Raw genomic sequence first — 17068 nt, 5'->3', positions numbered from 1 at the left:
TGGGATTAAAAATAGATTCGTTGGTAATGTCAGATTGATACACAATTAATATAATATTTGTACTGTTAACTAGGGGTGTCAATTCGGGCTGGCCCGGTCCGGTCCGGCCCAAACCCGCTAAACCCGTAAATATTTGAGCCCGGCCCGGCCCGGCCCGAAAATAATTTGGGCCTAGAATTCAAAGCCCGGCCCGGTCCTTATAGGGCAACAGGGCTTTTCGGGCTTTTGTGGGCTTTTCGAAAAATAATTTGTCATTGTCACTTTCATCGTTTTAATACATGTGAATTTTCATTAAAAAAAAGAGTTTCATTACAAACCAAATTTAATAAGATTTAAATAATCAAATATCAATTAAAACAAAAAATATAAGAGAACAAAATTTATGATAAACATGGTCAAACGTTTTATATTTTATATTTTGAAAATAAAAACATGTTGTACATGAAAGAAGAATGCACTTTTGTAAAATTTAAAATGTAACACTTGTAATGGAAACAATAAAGTGCATTAAAAACTTTTATATTTGCTTTATTAGAGTTTAGATAAAAATATTAAAATAATATATCGATACTAATAATTGTTTCGATTACAAGAAAGAAGGATAATATTTACGCTAAAATATAAATTTCGGGTTTTCGGGCCGGCCCTAGCCCAAACGGATTTAAGCCCAAAATACCCAAAGCTCAAATGGGCTTAGCCCGAAAGGCCCATTTTTTTTTGGGCTTATAAAGCTAAGCCCAAACCCGGTAATTTTTAGGGCTGGGCGGGCTCGGGCTACGGGCTTCGGCCCTAATTGACATGTTTACTGTTAACAACTACGCTCTTCCATTTTCTTGATTTGGATGTCTCTATTTCTCATCTCTGATTGTAGATTGTCTACTTCGGCTCAAACATCATCTCTCTCTGCCATTAGCATGTTGAGATTCACAACCTTTCAACAATAAATTGGATTGCTATTATTAGTAGATAAAGATTTTAGATGAGATAACTGAAAAGTAAATAATTTTGAAAACTTATATGCTTTCTTATGGCCATAGAAAAAGATAACACAAGTTCATCTACTCTCATACAACGAAAGGATCACTGATCGATAAATCTTTTATAATAATAACTTATTGAAAATAAGAATCGATCTTGTTGGAAGTGTAACATGAATAACTGTAACACGTGAAGTCTTGAAACAGAAACGGATTACCGTAAACCGAACTTCTTACATCCTGACTTCTATGCTCTTCTCTAGCAAGTGCTCTTTCACAGACTGGATGGGTACCTTCATACAAAAAAAAGGCATAGAACAGTTAGCAAACTCGGTTTAAGATTCAAAGGTATTAAAGAGAATATAACAAGGTTGTTACCTCTTTCCGGTGGAAAATGCCGGCAGCAAGCGCAGCAGATGCATTAGTCGTCTCAAACACCTCAGAAAAGTGCTCAGGAGTGCCTGCTCCACTGCTTGCGATAACCGGTATGCCTACAGAATCAGATATGAGCTTCACCAAGTCTGTATCAAATCCTTTTCCTTGACCTGAAACTCAGCAGAGAATAGGCACAAAAATAAGGAGAGAAAATTACGCGTAGAATGATTTTTAACATCTGAAACAACGCGGCTTTAGAGACTTAAAAGGACCTTCTGAGTGTGTACATACCATCACAGTCTATGCAGTTCAGTAGAATTTCACCAGCACCTAACTCTTCAACCGCTTTCGCAAGCTCATACGCTCCAATAGGACGACCTTCTCGTCCTCCACTTACCTTTTAGGGATGAATCAATATTTTAAAGAATGAGACAAATTCAAGAATAACTGGTAAAAAGGGTGGCTGTATTTTTACCGTGCACTGATACCATGCGTATTCTTCCCCATTCGGACCTAACAACAGCAAGTTAACTCGGGTGTATTAGATTTGTATGCAAAACTATGGAGAAACTCTATTCTCTGTATAGTACAAAGAACACAAGGCTATACAAGAAAGCTCAGAAAAGATTGACGCAAGATGAACCATAACATCTGAAACTAGTGTTAGCATAGCTTCCAAAGTATTTTCCCTTGAACTTGTAATGTATGAGAACGCTCAATTTTGCCATGTATAATATGTAGCCAGAGTCAACAATGTTCGTTTAGACCATCACAAAGCAAAGAGAGAAGGGGTGAGAACACTGGAATACCTGGGTTAGTTACTCTGATGACTTTGTATGGCACATCATCAGGATCGTTCACATAAACTCTACAAGGATCGATACTTACAACCACTGCCTGTGACGAGAAAAACTCTTATCAATTAACTCAAAAGCTGCTTCCGGTTTCACACATGAATGGGGAATACAAGAATAACTATCTAAAACGCAGTCAAATGTATATTCACTGTCTACTCAATCTGTAACTTAGCTACTTATGTTGACTGACATCCCCTTTTCTGCAAGATGAGGTTTGTGTAAAAAGAAGGCCAATTGTTATAGACTCGGAATAAACTTACCTGGTTTCCATAAACTCTGGATATTTGTTCTAAACTACTCTTTCCTGTCTTCGCCTGCAAGAATAATCAAGAAAAGGGGATTAGCATGAACAACTTCGACAAAATTAGACGGCAAGTACAAGCCTACCCCTGATTTTATAAACTCTTCCGCAGCATAAACAGCGTCACTTCCTATGGAGATCTTATCAGCACCGGATCTGAAATACTCAGCAGCAACTTCCAAACTAGAATAGTACCTGAGCAAATGTAATTTGATATTAAATAGTTATGGAGAGTAAAAATAGCAATGCCCTCGCTAAAAGAAAGAAAAAAAACGAAAATCATGTCCATGTAGACATGTTCAAAAGAAACAAGCTGAAAAGAAAACTATTAACATGTACCTGCCGGTAGCATCTGTAAAATCCCTAATACCACCTCCAACGGTTAGTGGTACAAAGACATTCTCTGATGTGTACCTCAAAACCTATAAAGCATGTAAAATTATCTAAATCAAAAACACATAACTACAGAAGTAATTCTTACAGCTCTAATGAGAAAAAAAAATAATAATAACAACTAATCTTAGTACCTGTATCATCGGCAGATCCCCTAGAGGAAAATCTCGGAATCCAGTTATGTTTAAAAAGCTAATCTGAAAACCCAAAGGAAGAATGGTTTAATGGCAAACAAAATCTAAATAAAAGCTGTATTTGAGAAACTAACAACAAGAAAACATACCTCATCTGCACCATCTTTGTAATACTGCCTAGCTAAATCCACAGGTTTTCCAAGATTTCGAACCTGCAAAAGAAAGGTTAATTAGTTCACGGCGACAATAATTAGTCAACCTCAGCACCTCTCAGATTAGATATAGTCCTATGAAGAAAACATCTAAACACCAACAATATTTCACGTTTTCTCAAAGAACACTTCCCAGGATACGACATTTAAAGCAGCAATTTCAACAGACCTCGTTTTCGTTAGATTGCTCTCTCACATCATATTGGTCCCCTTTAGTTACTACAAGATCTCCTTTATCATTAGTCCTCACGTCAAGACAAGCAATCACCTTGAGAAAAGGAAAAATATATATATATCATTAGATAGTGATAAAATTCCTGCAATAATAGTGAACAGATAAAAAAAAATCAGCAATCCTGTGGAGAAGATACGAAGGCGGGGTACAGCGGTTGCTTCCTGTAAGATTTGAATACGGTAATGAAAGAAAAAACTTATTACTCTCTTTGCAAGCTTTGAAGCCTTCCCTTGCTCTGGCTTCTGTTTTCAAGTGAAGTGTAGTTTCCATTAGCAAAACCAAAAAAAAAATCAGGAAGCTTACGTTGTGCACGAACGGCTGAAGTGAAATCTACCTGTTTCGAGGATGATTTTGGATCCAAGAACCTTCTCAAAACAGAAAGACCCACCTCTGCGAATATCCAGATTCTGAATTAGTATGGTACTAGATATCAACAACAAAATAACTAGAGTAAAACATCATACCCCCGCTCTTCTCTGGGTGGAATTGGACTGCATGCACATTTCCTCTTCTTATGGAAGATATAAAGGATTCGCCATAGTGGCAGGTAGACGAAACCCAATCCTTGTTTTCATTTGACTGCAACAATCACAGAACCAAAAAAAAAATAATGAAAAGAAGACAGTACAAACACGACAGCAAAAAGAAGAGATTATTCAGATCAATACCGGAATGGCCCTGTAAGAATGAACAAAATACACATGACGGTTTCCAACATCATCCAAAATTTCAGAATCCTTCCCCACTTGCAAAGCATTCCAGCCAATGTGGGGTACTCTTATACCAGCTGAAGAATCAAAGCGTCCAACTGTTCCCGGTATTACACCAAGACCTTTGACTGACACAAATATACAGTTGAGTATATGATGTCATAATACAAGAGAGGGGGGCAATAGAGCAGAACCTGGCCCATTCTCCTCGCTAGAGTCGAAAAGTAGTTGTAAGCCAAGACATATGCCTAGAAAGGGACGGTCGTTGTCAATATATGTGCACAAAGCTTCTCCCATCCTGCAAACATCAAATAAGACATGTACTTTATCATCAATCAATCAATCAATCAATCAATCAATCAAAAAGAAAGGTTAGTCATGCTTACCCGGTTTTGTTAAGTACATCCATAGCTGGTGTAAAAGCTCCAACGCCGGGGAAGATGAGGCGATCAGCATTCAGAATGTCTCCGGGCGTTTGAACCTAACATTTCAAGTTCCCCAATGGCATCACCCACTACGTTAACATGGAGATTAGAGAAGGAAAAAAAAAAAAGCTTACGTCCTTGATGCTGAAACCGAGGTGACGAAGAGCGTTACGGATGCTACGGACATTCCCAGCTCCGTAGTCAAGCAAAGTCACAACTATAGGCACACAAAAAAACGAAAGCTTGAGATCGAAAAAGAAGAAATTTACTGAATTTGAAGTAAGTTACCAGAATCGGAGGTGGAAGATGAGCGAACGGAGAGGCGGGATTTGAATCTGAGATTAACACTGCCGAGATTCTTCCGGGAGAGTAACAACGAACAAGGGGAAGAAGAAGAGTTTTGTGTTGAAGTGACAAAAGAGGAGAATGAAGCCGCCACAGTTGCTTCCATTGATAGCTATTCAGGAGACTGCTTCCTTTGCTAATTCAACTTCGAGTAAACCATCACTATTACCGACGGGTGGTAAAATATAAATGGACATTAATCTAATATGCACCAAAAGCCTAAAAAATAATCTATTACCTCTTTTTTTAATCGATATGGACCATTTCAGGTGAATTTATACTTATACCCTTAATAATTTTTTTTTCTTTTACTTCTCCAACCAACCAATCAACAAACACTTGGGTCCACTCATTCTTCTTCCTCATCAACCATCGTTTCTTTTGTTTTTGTAAACTGTCAATCATTGTTTCTTCCTCTCATCTTCTAATCATTCACTTAGACTCTCTCCATTGATGCGTTTTGTTTATCCCTTAACGGTTATCGAATATTCGACCATTGGCTCCAGTAATGTAACTACTTCTCCGGTGGCATGAGATGCACGTCCGGTGGTGCATGTTGGTGGTCGGCAGTGAAAGCTCCGGTTTGTGTACTTCTCTCCACGTTAAAACTGCTCGACTTCATTGTATATCATATCACAAAGGAGAGCATTAATGATGACTTCAGATGGCACAACTCCACCGAGGCTCCAACGGTTACCGTCAAAACTTCTCTTCATTGTATATCACCAGCGAGAGCATCAATGTTGGCTTCCGATGGCACGACTCCTCCTACGGTGATGTATGACAACTCCAGTCCGGTTTGATGGCATGGCTCTCCGGTACTGAAAAACAGTGACCGTGGTGATAAGATGCGGCAGCTCCAAGTCGTCTCTTCCTCCATGTACTAACATATTATAATTATGTAAGAAGAAGACGAAAGGAGAAACAAAAGAAAAGAAAAATGTGATCAAGAAGAAAGAGAGGAAGGAAAAGAAGTACAACAACAAAACCAATCTAGTCACCCTTGACCAAAGTGGTGCGGCTAGGTTAGCGTAGTGAGAGAGATGCATACTTTATATATATATAAATGTCGCACGGTTTGACCAAAAGAAAAGAAGATGGTTTTAGTTAATTGTAGTTAAACAAATTGGTACAATTCAAAAACTAGTAGAACTATGCATGTTCTCAAAACTTGTGTGCATGCAATTGTTGCCATCATTAAGCGTGGAGAAATTGCTGAATATTATTGTTCTAAGTATTATTGAATAGATCAACGGACTTTGACATATTAAATGTCAATATATCCAGTGCTTCATCATTCATCATGGAAAAACTATATATCACACAATATATGTTCGACTAGTATAAATGGTACAACTATTTCTGATTTACCAGACTAGTGATACTTATATAACTAGTATAACTATTCAGGTTCTGGAATTTAAATATTCCTTCGAGTATGCCATATGAAAAAAATCAATAAAGTGGCTAAATTGTAAAGTATTTATAAAGGTTCCTTATGATATTTCATGGGTTTTTTTTTCTTTTTGCAAATCTAACACAATCACATAAGTTTGCATGATCTACCTTATACTTTTAAGGTTTGTTAACTTCTTTGTCCACATAATTTTTGGAAAACATACATGAAATGTATTTTAACAAAATTTATGATTTCATTTTATTGGGGCAAAGACATGTACACATAAAGAAGTGGTACAACTAAGGTAAGTTCAAATTTTATGTCGTACAACTAAATTTTTCGATTTCACTGTCAAAATATAACTATGTACAAACTCGTACAACTCAAAAACTAGTACAACTATGTACAAACCGGTACAACTCGAATACTGGGACAACTATGTTATTTCATTTTATATTGTGCATCACGTTTTAAACGTATATCATGTTTTAAACATTATGGTTGAATATTAAATCAAGCAGTTGTACTATTCCTAGATATTTTTGTGTAGTTTAACCTGTTATCTATTTTTTTTGGTTGAAATACATTAAATCAAAATCTATAAAATTAAAATAAAAATTTGTTAGGTACGTAAATACAAAACGTAAAACTAAATAATATTTATAAAAAATTTAGATATTAAAAAGAAACTGATGGTATTGGGATTATAAATTTCATAATTTTTTAAAATTTTCATAAATTTTTGAAGATTTGTTTTTTTTTTGTAGGAAAAATTTTAAATTATAAAATAGAATTAAATAATAAAAAGAGTGAAATGTACTAATTTGCAAACATAATAATCAAAAACTATTTGAAATCAAATTTGTAGATACAACAAACATATGTATATCATATTTTATATCAAAATATGCAAGTTTCACCATGTTCTTCTTGTGTATGTGATTACAATTGCTCTATTTCTTATAATATTTTCATGTCCATATCAAGAAAATGAACTTTGAGGCGAGAAACCTACTAACCAGCACTAGAAAAACACAAATAGTGGGCCTTGAATTGGACTTACGATGGGTCTAATTGAGATTTTTTGGAGACCAAGTGGCTCATCTCAGCATTTGATCCAATATAAATAGTGGGCCTTGAATTGGACTTACGAACTTCGTTTAACCTATACTCTCTCCGTTTCCGAAAGTAAGATGTTTTAGATTTTTTACTTGTTCCACAAAGACAGATTTTCTATATGTTTAAGGTATTTTTTATACTTTTAAGAAACATTAAATAAAAATATTTGAATTGATTAAATTTCATTGGTGAAAAGTTATTGGAAAATGTATAATAGAGTAAAAGAAAAATTAAATTATAAACATTTATTGAATTCTTAATAAGCGTGAACACTTTAGAAAATCTTAGTTTCGGAAACAGAGAGAATATATAACAATATTGGGCTTAGAATTTGTTCTATTATCTTCTTTTTTCGTTTCTTTGTTTTTTATTATTAAACAAAATACGTCGCTGTCAACAAAAAGAAAATGTGATGCTGGATTATAATTGCAAAGCAGAGAATCTATAACCGGTTCCCATCAACTTACAAACTCTGAATTCCTTCCGCCACAGCAAATTCAGCATTGCGCCTGTCATGTCTAGAGACGTCAAGATTGTATTCATCCCCATTGCTACAGGGACTCCGCAAGAGCCAGAAATGTCGATGTTGATCTAGTAAGTCCGTAGAATGTCGCTCTCAGACGAGCTTTTGTCCCTTATGTGATTTTCACTCACAAGTCACAAGTGAACCTCCATCTCCATGTTAATACCCAAAATGGCAGATATCAATGGCGTCACAGTGAGGGGACTTGAGTCCAATATGGTAAAATAACTTACCCATCTCTTAGTGGCTAACACAAAGGCTAAAAGTTTTTAAAATTTGCTCTCAATGTATATTGTTGCAGAACTTGTACCAACTCTAGCAAAGGAAGCACCGAGTCCTTGGATCATGCATAGATGCAAGGAGAATGTCGAGTTGCTGCACCTAAGAAGAGTGGCAGACCAAAGAGGAAATCACAGTGGGTGCAGACTCCTTTCACGGAGGGGAAAAAGCGTAAAACAAAGCCTTAGACTTATGTATTTGGGATGTTAAGTATTTTGGATGTTTAAAACTTGATAGTAAAATGCTTTTGAATGTTTAAATCTTAGTGTACTTGGTGTGTTGCAACAGGTTTGGAAAACTAGATTTACAGGTGTTACTATGCCCAAAAACGAGTAAGATCGATAACTAGATTTACTGGGCTTATTACGCCAAAAAACACTAAAAAAGGAAAAAAGATATACCAGAAAATAGTAAGCACATGTAAAACACTAATATATATATATATAGGGATTATAAATTTCATAATTTTTTAAAATTTTCATAAATTTTTGAAGATTTGTTTTTTTTTTGTAGGAAAAATTTTAAATTATAAAATAGAATTAAATAATAAAAAGAGTGAAATGTACTAATTTGCAAACATAATAATCAAAAACTATTTGAAATCAAATTTGTAGATACAACAAACATATGTATATCATATTTTATATCAAAATATGCAAGTTTCACCATGTTCTTCTTGTGTATGTGATTACAATTGCTCTATTTCTTATAATATTTTCATGTCCATATCAAGAAAATGAACTTTGAGGCGAGAAACCTACTAACCAGCACTAGAAAAACACAAATAGTGGGCCTTGAATTGGACTTACGATGGGTCTAATTGAGATTTTTTGGAGACCAAGTGGCTCATCTCAGCATTTGATCCAATATAAATAGTGGGCCTTGAATTGGACTTACGAACTTCGTTTAACCTATACTCTCTCCGTTTCCGAAAGTAAGATGTTTTAGATTTTTTACTTGTTCCACAAAGACAGATTTTCTATATGTTTAAGGTATTTTTTATACTTTTAAGAAACATTAAATAAAAATATTTGAATTGATTAAATTTCATTGGTGAAAAGTTATTGGAAAATGTATAATAGAGTAAAAGAAAAATTAAATTATAAACATTTATTGAATTCTTAATAAGCGTGAACACTTTAGAAAATCTTAGTTTCGGAAACAGAGAGAATATATAACAATATTGGGCTTAGAATTTGTTCTATTATCTTCTTTTTTCGTTTCTTTGTTTTTTATTATTAAACAAAATACGTCGCTGTCAACAAAAAGAAAATGTGATGCTGGATTATAATTGCAAAGCAGAGAATCTATAACCGGTTCCCATCAACTTACAAACTCTGAATTCCTTCCGCCACAGCAAATTCAGCATTGCGCCTGTCATGTCTAGAGACGTCAAGATTGTATTCATCCCCATTGCTACAGGGACTCCGCAAGAGCCAGAAATGTCGATGTTGATCTAGTAAGTCCGTAGAATGTCGCTCTCAGACGAGCTTTTGTCCCTTATGTGATTTTCACTCACAAGTCACAAGTGAACCTCCATCTCCATGTTAATACCCAAAATGGCAGATATCAATGGCGTCACAGTGAGGGGACTTGAGTCCAATATGGTAAAATAACTTACCCATCTCTTAGTGGCTAACACAAAGGCTAAAAGTTTTTAAAATTTGCTCTCAATGTATATTGTTGCAGAACTTGTACCAACTCTAGCAAAGGAAGCACCGAGTCCTTGGATCATGCATAGATGCAAGGAGAATGTCGAGTTGCTGCACCTAAGAAGAGTGGCAGACCAAAGAGGAAATCACAGTGGGTGCAGACTCCTTTCACGGAGGGGAAAAAGCGTAAAACAAAGCCTTAGACTTATGTATTTGGGATGTTAAGTATTTTGGATGTTTAAAACTTGATAGTAAAATGCTTTTGAATGTTTAAATCTTAGTGTACTTGGTGTGTTGCAACAGGTTTGGAAAACTAGATTTACAGGTGTTACTATGCCCAAAAACGAGTAAGATCGATAACTAGATTTACTGGGCTTATTACGCCAAAAAACACTAAAAAAGGAAAAAAGATATACCAGAAAATAGTAAGCACATGTAAAACACTAATATATATATATATATATATATATATATATATATATATATATATTACTAAAAAAGAATTAAAAATGCATTTCACATGTAAAACGTGCAGCCGTCATAAATATATTTAATATTATTTTTAACACTTAGTAATACATATGGTAATCTTCAAGTTAATAGTAATACTACCATACACGTATACTTTGGCAATTTTTACTTTTTTCTAGTAAAACCATCTCAAAAATGAAGGTTTGGTAGTAGAACCAATGATTTTACCATATTATTATCGTCAAAAAAGACATTTACATAAACAATTTACCAGAAATATGTATTTTGTAAAATTCTCCTTACTATATTGTGATATATATAAAGATAGTCTACATTACACATAACCTAGTGATATATATTGGTTTCGAATTGCACATAATAATACCAGTAAAACCTAGTAATCCAAATTGCACATAATAAAACCAGTAAAACCTAGTATTCGAAATTGCACATAATAAAACCAGTAAAACTTACTATTCCAAATTACACATAACAAAACCAGAAATCACTAGTAGTCCAGATTTCACATAATAAGTCAAGTAAACTCCAGTAAAACCTAGGTAGTACCTGAACCACTACCACATTCAAAATACGCTGCCATACCTCCTCCTCTGGCTCTGCCTCTTCCTCTGGCTCCTCTAGCTCCCCCTCTGCCTCTTTTTCCTCTTCCACGGGATTCTCCTACTGATAAAAATCTTGTTTGTTGTGGTTTTCCTTTTTTCTTTTCAAAATTTGGAGGAAGTATTTTATTTGCTCTAACATCTTCTGGTATAACCCAATCAAACATATGAGGAAAAGGATATATGGTCATGTGATAAGCCAAAGCCCATTGCTCCACCAAATAGTATTTTGAACAATACTCAGATAGATGGAGTTCCCTTCCTGCTGCCGCAGTCATGAATGTGGCAGCAGCCACTCCATGCACACAAGGGTATTTGTCTTTATCAAACTGCTCACAACTGCAAGTATTCCTAGCCATATCAATAGTATAAACCTTGCCGCCAGTACCATGCACACTGTACTCAAGATGGAAGCTGTTTAATTCGTCAACCGTAAGAAACCTCGCATCAATACATCTTTTAGACATTTCGATTTCCAAAATAGGCACAAGCTTCAGTGTGTATGGTATTTCAGCTGCCTCCTTCCTATGGTTGTTAAACCATTCAGACATTTTTGTAATGATAACATCAAACATTGGTAGTAAGGTGTACTTTCTCGTTTCCTTAATAACACCATTAAAAGATTCTACTGAATTGGTGGTGTCAACATTGTACATATCTCCTCTAAAGTAACATCTAGCCCATTTCTTCTCTTCAACACTTTTGTCAAGATACATTGCTGCACTAGGATACTTCCTGCGAAAAGCATGATAAAGGTACTTAAACTCAGCCTCCGTATAAGCATTTGCGCATTCTCTAAACTTGAACGCACAAGTATCTTTGTTGTTACAGACGTGGCTTTTAACATTCTGAGACAAATGCCATATATAATACCCATGTTCGGCCTCAGGGAACAATAGACGTACTGACTTGATCAAGCTTTTGTTTCTATCTGAAAGATATACCAATCTCGGGACATCGGATACAATTATAAGTTCCGAAATATAGCCTATTTTTTATGTTTTAAATAGAGGATATTATCCTATTTCAATAACCGCTTATTAGTCATTACTAAGAAACATTCTAGTATTGATATTTAGTCATTTTCAAATCCCTTTTATTCGTTTTAATAGTCGAAAAGAAAAAAATAGAAAAAACTAGATATAGATATTATAGATATTCTCATATTCATGTACTACTTATCCCTAGAGAATACCAGATTAAATAGAACGATTTGAGAAAAGGATATAATGAAATTTTTTTCTGGGATTGGTTCTTCTGATAGAAAAAAGAATCTGCTTTATTTGACCGAGAGGGCCAAGAAACTAAAAAACAATTAATTGTAAAAACAAATAAAGATATATTATAGAATAAAAAAAAAAGAAACAAAGAAAAAGTTCTTATTCGAAGCGCCTCGTGATCGTCAACCAATTCTGTGCTTCAATATAATTACCAGGAGTAAGCGTTATAGCCTGTTTCCAATACTCGGCGGCTTGAGCAAACCAAGCCTCCGAGTATTGGAAACAGGCTATAACGCTTACTCCTGGTAATTATATTGAAGCACAGAATTGGTTGACGATCACGAGGCGCTTCGAATAAGAACTTTTTCTTTGTTTCTTTTTTTTTTATTCTATAATATATCTTTATTTGTTTTTACAATTAATTGTTTTTTAGTTTCTTGGCCCTCTCGGTCAAATAAAGCAGATTCTTTTTTCTATCAGAAGAACCAATCCCAGAAAAAAATTTCATTATATCCTTTTCTCAAATCGTTCTATTTAATCTGGTATTCTCTAGGGATAAGTAGTACATGAATATGAGAATATCTATAATATCTATATCTAGTTTTTTCTATTTTTTTCTTTTCGACTATTAAAACGAATAAAAGGGATTTGAAAATGACTAAATATCAATACTAGAATGTTTCTTAGTAATGACTAATAAGCGGTTATTGAAATAGGATAATATCCTCTATTTAAAACATAAAAAATAGGCTATATTTCGGAACTTATAATTGAAATATGAATACACTAGATTAGGTTATAAAAAAAAATTATTTGTGTACCAATACTAATGTAAAGGTGCGAAAACGCTTTTTAATAAAAAAAAAGGGGGGGGTCCGTTGAGCACCCTATGGATATGTCATAATAGATCCGAACACTTGCCCCAGATCGACTTCCAGATCATAATTGCTCTAGTGAATAACTAAAGAAAATGGATGAATAGATGGGAGATAGAAGAGAAAGAACAAAATTCTAAGCATCTATCATCGGTTCACTTTCAACTGTTCCATAAACCATATCCAGCTTTCATCATTCTCACCATCTGCTACACCAAACGCAATTGGGTAGTGGTGATGATCAGGATCCTGAGCAGACGCAACGAGGAGAACTCCACCATAAACATTCTTGAGGTGTGTTCCATCCACAATGAGGACTTTCCTCATCGCACTGAACCCTTCTATGCTAGCTCCCAGGGCAAAAACAGATACTTAAATTTGTTGGCCTCATCCACTATCACACGAGTTCTTGTGTCAATATTCGTCTGCTCCAGCATGTGCATATAACAATATAATAAAGTAAAAATCTCTTCTGGACTTCCTCGCACTTCATTAGCAGCTTCTCATTTTCCTCTCCATGCAGAGGTGTATGATACATGCACACCAACCCTACGATGAACCAAATTGATCAGAACTTTGGGAACTGGTGTGTCAAATGTACCAGGATAATCTTGAGCCAAAACAGATGCAACGATTTGTGATGTGCATTTCCTTCTATCAGGCAGTGTTCTTGTAGTAACAACAGAACATGTATGATGCTTGATGTAACTTCTAACCGTCCAAAGATCTGTATTCTTTAACTTTGCAACTCACACAAACCACTTGCATCCGTCTTTGGCTCCTCGGCATTTAAGCAAAAATCTCTTAGTATCCGACTTAATTATATCAAACTCAAAACATTTCTGATGTGAAGCCGTCGGAATATGGACTTTTGCTTCCTCCCTGGTTCTAAATTCTTAACCTAAAACCAAACTTGTACCATCATCCCGTGGCTGATAGACAACTCGTGGTCTTACTTCTATATCTTCAAACACATGCTCATCTCTTTCCATGAAATTCTCATGCATCTCAATGTCTCCGTGAAAAGTGAGCACACCACCAGTACCTTCAAAATCTCTTAGTATCCGACTTAATTATATCAAACTCAAAACATTTCTGATGTGAAGCCGTCGGAATATGGACTTTTGCTTCCTCCCTGGTTCTAAATTCTTAACCTAAAACCAAACTTGTACCATCATCCCGTGGCTGATAGACAACTCGTGGTCTTACTTCTATATCTTCAAACACATGCTCATCTCTTCACAAACCACTCGCACCCATCTCAATCTCTCCGTGAAAAGTGAGCACACCACCAGTACCTTCATTACCAGTTGCATCATTCTCAGTACCATCTTCATCACCAGCCTCTCTATCAGGCAGTGTTCTTATAACGACAGATTATGTATGCTGCTTGATGTAACTTCTAACCGTCCAAATATTTGAATTCTTTAACATTGCAACTCGCACAAATCACTCGCACCCATCTTTGGCTCCTCGACATTTAACCACAAATCTCTTAGTATCCGACTTAATTATATCAAATTAAAAAGATTTCTGATATGACGCCGTTTGAATAAGAACTTTTGCTGCCTCCTTGGTTATAAATTCTTGACCTATAACCAAATTCATACCATCATCTCGTCTCTGATTAACACCATCTTCGTGAAAAGTGAACAAATCACCATTACCATCTTCATCACCAGCCTTTGTAGTCTCTTTATCAGATATACTAACATAGACATCAGTTTCATCATTCTCAGTACCATCCTCATCACCAGCCTCTATAGCCTCTCTATCAGATAGACCGACATAACCGTCAGTTTCATCATCCTCTTCTGAAAGTTGCACTTCTTCATTGATGAACTTCACATGTAGAACACTTCTATACTTCTCATGATTTACTTGCAGTGGATAACCAAAAATGTCTTCATCATTCCAGATGTATGATTGCTTTTACGAATACAATACCATTGGAAAGTAACTAATCTTCACTTGCACCTTAGATTCATCTTCCTTTATCTTTCTGTAAATACGCTCAACCAAACCAGAGTAAGTGATCTCCTCCATTGATTTCCTCAACACAATCGTGTGAATTTCATCTTCTCCTTCACCATCTCCCGAGATCCATTTTATTTCAGCCCCATCTTTCATATAATATCCATCATAATCAAAACAAATGATTGTGCAATGCGGATTTTGCATTTTCCTGAAATAAAATAGAATATCATTAGAATTATCATTATTAAGATGCTTAGAATTAATTCTCACACCGTACAATCTTCTTTTACTAATACTAATTTAATTCAGTACTATACAAAGTAATACTAGAAATACTAGCAAGAAATATAAATATAGTAATCCTAGTATTTCCAGTAAAACTATTTTGCCTTAGTAAAACTAGTAATACCAGTAATACCCAGAACTTATCCTTGTACTAACTAATCCGCTTTTAGGACGATATTGTTAGGACTTTACATTACCCATGATGTATAATTCATCTTAAGTGAAATTACACACATAAAATCATCAAAACACACATAAAATATACCCAAAATCTATAAACACAGTTTTCAAAATCTTTTTTAATCTCTCATAATTTTCATTGTATATTTTTATTTTTACACTAGCCGAGATATACACTTGTTTTAATAACATTTCAGCAAAAAAATTCATCAAAAACGGGCGAAAAAAATACCCGAAAGCCCTAAACACAGTTTTTGAAATCGTTTTAAATCTCTTAAATTTTCATCAAATCGTATATTTTAAACACTGCCCATGATATACACGACATTTTAATGTTATTTACAAAAAAAAAATCATCTCAAACGAACAAGAATTGCCTGTTTTAAGAGCTTCAAAATCGCCAATGGAGGTTGAAGAAGAGGAAAGAGTACGAGGAAGAAGAATGACATGTGGGTCAACTGAGCTCTCATTGGTTAAGGTAATCTTGTGGGCCATGTATATAGTTGAATTGTGGTTGGTTTATTTAATTGAAGAAATAAATGGAAAAAAACTATTTTGGGGAGTGAAAGGATAAAAGGGTAGGAAGAATAGAGACGAGCCAGTGAGAATTATTGGGGGGAATAATCTCAGATGCTCTTAATGAGGCAAAACATATTCTGGCATACTCTTACGAATTCTGGCGTACTCTTGTCTATTCTGATACTCTCGAGGAGTGTTGTTAATGTCGAAAGTGCCCATGACCGATTTAAACTTAAATTAATGAAATAAATTCAATTAATTAATCGAATTCTTCTTCTCTCTCTCCTCTCTCAAGGCTCCACTGCCCTCGAACCCGCCCTCGATCCTCTCTCGTCCTCATCGTGGTGTTCTTCCGAGTTCCTCGCTATCATCGAATTGCTAACTCGGTTTCGTCGCTTGGATGCTGAATCATTGAGCTATTGATTCTGTTTTGCAGGGTATGTCTCAAATTCCATCGTTTTAGAACCGTCATCCACCACTCATAGATGATTAACTCAATTCACAGGGATTCCGATTTGGATATAAGATTTCATATTTGTGTATGAACTAGTCGAGGATCGGAAAGTTAGGATGGTCTGTTTATTAGGAAATTCGATCATCAACAACTGTATAATTGCATGTCGGGAATCAAAGCTGATTACAATTTGGAATTGAAGACTCGATTCGTAGTAATGGAAAATTTCTTATTCATTTGTGTATAAGGATCGGAAAGTGTGGATGGTCTGTCTATTACTCAATTGGATAATCAACAACTGTATGATTGAATGTCAGGAATGAAGGGACGATTGAATCAAAGAAAGCTGATTACTATTTGGTTTTTTGAGAAACATCTAGAACTCTGAAACTTGGGGAAACTTGGTTAGATTATACGGGCTGATTACTGAAAAAACTCTGTAACATGGTATAACGAAGTATAAATTTAATGGTATAACTGTATAACCATGTATAACTTTAATGGTTTAATTTTTTTATATTGCAGACAATG

At 35.1% G+C, this 17068-nt stretch overlaps 2 protein-coding genes across 2 annotated transcripts; both read right to left on the bottom strand.

The window, feature by feature from the left end:
- Nucleotides 1-1040: 1040 nt before the first annotated feature.
- Nucleotides 1041-5111, bottom strand: LOC106337126 (imidazole glycerol phosphate synthase hisHF, chloroplastic-like). The gene is made up of 19 exons (XM_013776173.1): nucleotides 4908-5111; nucleotides 4754-4836; nucleotides 4581-4675; nucleotides 4389-4492; nucleotides 4153-4322; nucleotides 3949-4063; nucleotides 3819-3874; nucleotides 3688-3726; nucleotides 3419-3517; nucleotides 3187-3249; nucleotides 3038-3100; nucleotides 2850-2932; nucleotides 2597-2705; nucleotides 2470-2523; nucleotides 2162-2249; nucleotides 1828-1865; nucleotides 1644-1749; nucleotides 1356-1522; nucleotides 1041-1270 (listed from the first exon to the last, which is right to left on the bottom strand). Exons 1-19 carry the CDS (start codon nucleotides 5068-5070, stop codon nucleotides 1211-1213), a joined length of 1755 nt encoding a protein of 584 aa, XP_013631627.1. The 5' UTR covers nucleotides 5071-5111; the 3' UTR covers nucleotides 1041-1210.
- A 5852-nt stretch (nucleotides 5112-10963) lies between these two features.
- Nucleotides 10964-13449, bottom strand: LOC106338785. The gene is made up of 3 exons (XM_013777683.1): nucleotides 13326-13449; nucleotides 12460-12549; nucleotides 10964-11958 (listed from the first exon to the last, which is right to left on the bottom strand). Exons 1-3 carry the CDS (start codon nucleotides 13447-13449, stop codon nucleotides 10964-10966), a joined length of 1209 nt encoding a protein of 402 aa, XP_013633137.1.
- Nucleotides 13450-17068: the final 3619 nt, after the last annotated feature.

This window comes from Brassica oleracea, chromosome C4, assembly GCF_000695525.1.
Source record: "Brassica oleracea var. oleracea cultivar TO1000 chromosome C4, BOL, whole genome shotgun sequence".
In the NCBI taxonomy this organism is placed as follows: domain Eukaryota; kingdom Viridiplantae; phylum Streptophyta; class Magnoliopsida; order Brassicales; family Brassicaceae; genus Brassica; species Brassica oleracea.
This window is presented reverse-complemented; position numbering and strand designations above follow the sequence as displayed.

What these genes read in the sequence shown, in the direction of transcription:
- LOC106337126 (XM_013776173.1), bottom strand. Translation starts at nt 5,070, where the DNA reads ATGGAAGCAACTGTGGCGGCTTCATTCTCCTCTTTTGTCACTTCAACA. An exon ending in ATCTTCCACCTCCGATTCTG is followed by an intron (nt 4,837 to 4,907) that starts GTAACTTACTTC and finishes GTGTGCCTATAG; the next exon opens with TTGTGACTTTGCTTGACTAC. An exon ending in CAAAATCATCCTCGAAACAG is followed by an intron (nt 3,727 to 3,818) that starts GTAGATTTCACT and finishes ACTTGAAAACAG; the next exon opens with AAGCCAGAGCAAGGGAAGGC.
- LOC106338785 (XM_013777683.1), bottom strand. Translation starts at nt 13,449, where the DNA reads ATGAGGAAAGTCCTCATTGTGGATGGAACACACCTCAAGAATGTTTAT. An exon ending in TGCGTTTGGTGTAGCAGATG is followed by an intron (nt 12,550 to 13,325) that starts GTGAGAATGATG and finishes TATAATTACCAG; the next exon opens with GAGTAAGCGTTATAGCCTGT. An exon ending in GGCTATAACGCTTACTCCTG is followed by an intron (nt 11,959 to 12,459) that starts GTAATTATATTG and finishes TATATCTTTCAG; the next exon opens with ATAGAAACAAAAGCTTGATC.